This window comes from Oratosquilla oratoria, chromosome 12, assembly GCF_046742065.1.
Source record: "Oratosquilla oratoria isolate Oo_2021 chromosome 12, ASM4674206v1, whole genome shotgun sequence".
In the NCBI taxonomy this organism is placed as follows: domain Eukaryota; kingdom Metazoa; phylum Arthropoda; class Malacostraca; order Stomatopoda; family Squillidae; genus Oratosquilla; species Oratosquilla oratoria.
This window is the reverse complement of record NC_134788.1, coordinates 12,876,807-12,878,979: the sequence shown is the minus strand read 5'-3', so window position 1 is coordinate 12,878,979 and position 2,173 is coordinate 12,876,807. Positions and strand designations below refer to the sequence as shown.

Here is a 2,173-nt window from a genome sequence, read left to right as displayed (position 1 = left end):
CATAACCACCTATCATTCCCATCCATAAAACTATCTAACCTTCTAACAACAAAACAACTGATAGTTTCAACGCTCTCCACATGGTTAGTGAGTAAACTCTGTTCGTTGACCCATTAAACTCCGATGACAAGACTCTTGTCATTTGGTCAAATAAAACAAAAAATCATAAAACACCAAAATGTTTGATCAAACACCAGAAAAACATGACGTCAGTCCTCGCTGTACATAAATATGGAGGTGAGAATGTTGAGAGGTTTTCAAGACGTAAGACGAGGAGATAGTATATCTCTCAGACCACCAACAGCAAGTGCGGGTCGTTATTCTTTATCGTTGTCAGTGATTATAATATCATTCTTTAGCTTCTTTGTTTTCAAATGACTAACTGCAAGCTTTAAATAGGTTTATATCGTAACACTTTTGACAAAGGTTCCATGTCAACAGCACAACTGTTCTAGACAGACGTCGTATGACATCCATTTGTGTTTGAATGCTGCTCAAACGCTTGCTGGATTTCGACAAGCGGTCGTCCTTTTGTTTCGGGAAGCCAACTCCAAACGACAAAGGCACCAAGGAGATTGATCACTGCAGGGATAAGGAAGACAAATCGGAGAGAAATGACATTTGTCATCCATGGGGTAACGAAGAGAAAGGTGCCATACGTGATGCAGTACATCATGATGCAAAGCGAACAGCCGACCGACTGAACAGCTGAAGGAATCACCTCCCCAAGCAGGATAGAGGGCACTAAGTTGATTCCTCCCGATGAAAATATTATGAAACATATCAAGGAGACTATCACGAAGACTTTGGGTATGAAGGAGAAAGTCAAGGAAACGAAAGTTGAGGCCAAAAATAAAACACTCAGAATGGAAGAGCCGATGTAGATGGGTCGTCTCCCGCAGAGGTCGGTGACAAATGACCCGATAATGACGACGACGATTCGAACAACACCTAAGATTGTGGTGCACAGACGCGGGTCGAGGGTCATTACCGCCTGAGTGAAGACCAAGGTGGAATAAGGCGTGACGATGCTATAGCCGTTAGACCCATAGCAGGCGAAGATGATCGCCATCAGCATGACAGGCTTGTAGTTGCACGAGTGTCGCATTTGGTGCATCTGAAATGTAGAAGCCATTGTTATTCATGAAGGACACTTTGGCTCTGTCTTCGGGCTAGTGTCTTAGGAAACAGGTAGGGCAAGGCAAAACTATAAACGAGTTGGGATGTCTTCAATAAATTCCGCTGACTTAACCAAAACATTCCATTTAGGACAGATAGAACTATCTAAAGAGACATCTGTCGTTTAACTGCAATCATGACCTTAATATGCATGACCACAATAAGAAATACTCTACATATGCTACAAAGGGAAAATTCAAAGTAACTTGAGTTTACTTTTTAAGAGAAATGGAATCCAGTAGGCTGTAGGGAAGAGGCCAAACGCAGAGTATGGAAGTCCAATATATTTTACGTTTCGCCCAGCAGGGCTTCTTCAGAAATAACATCGATGAAAAACATTTTACTCCTTATATAGCCCGAGCCTTGCGGGGAGAAACAAACATTAAAATGGTGTACACACAATTTGCGCAAATTACCTGTTACTTGTAATTAGAATTGCCAATGGTTTGTTTCTTGTAAAAAATCCACTATTCTGATTTATATTTTCTATGAGGGATATAAACGCCGATTCTAAACATCTACGTTTCATTGTATGGTTTTCATAATTTATAATCTTGGAATTATTCCAATCAGCATTGTGGCCGGTATCGAATCTATGTTTAACAATGGCATTATTCATATTGTAAGTTTTCATATCATATTTATGTTCTAATATTCCCTTATCAATACCACGGAAACTTTCACCAATGTAAACCTTTTCACAACCTAGACAAGTCACACAATAAATACCTGCTTGACGAATATTTTCCCTGCTCTTATTTCGGCTTTTAATGAGATCACCAACTGTTACTGAGCTGGTTTTAAGGGGGGCCACCCCCGAAAACTCCTTGGGCTCATATCTCGCTTCTGGTTCATCCAAGTGCTTTGAAATTTTAATATGTTGTTTGTTGGTATAAAGAAATGCTATTCTGTAAATTTCATGAAATTGTGATGAATGGTAGTGGCTACATAAAAAACGTGTTTTTCTTTTTTTCTTTTTTTTCACAAGATTCAT

At 39.6% G+C, this 2,173-nt stretch overlaps 1 protein-coding gene across 1 annotated transcript; it reads right to left on the bottom strand.

The window, feature by feature from the left end:
- Positions 1-451: 451 nt before the first annotated feature.
- Positions 452-1,135, bottom strand: LOC143030199 (uncharacterized). The gene has a single exon (XM_076193359.1). The coding sequence runs from the start codon at positions 1,133-1,135 to the stop codon at positions 452-454; it is 684 nt and encodes a 227-aa protein (XP_076049474.1).
- Positions 1,136-2,173: the final 1,038 nt, after the last annotated feature.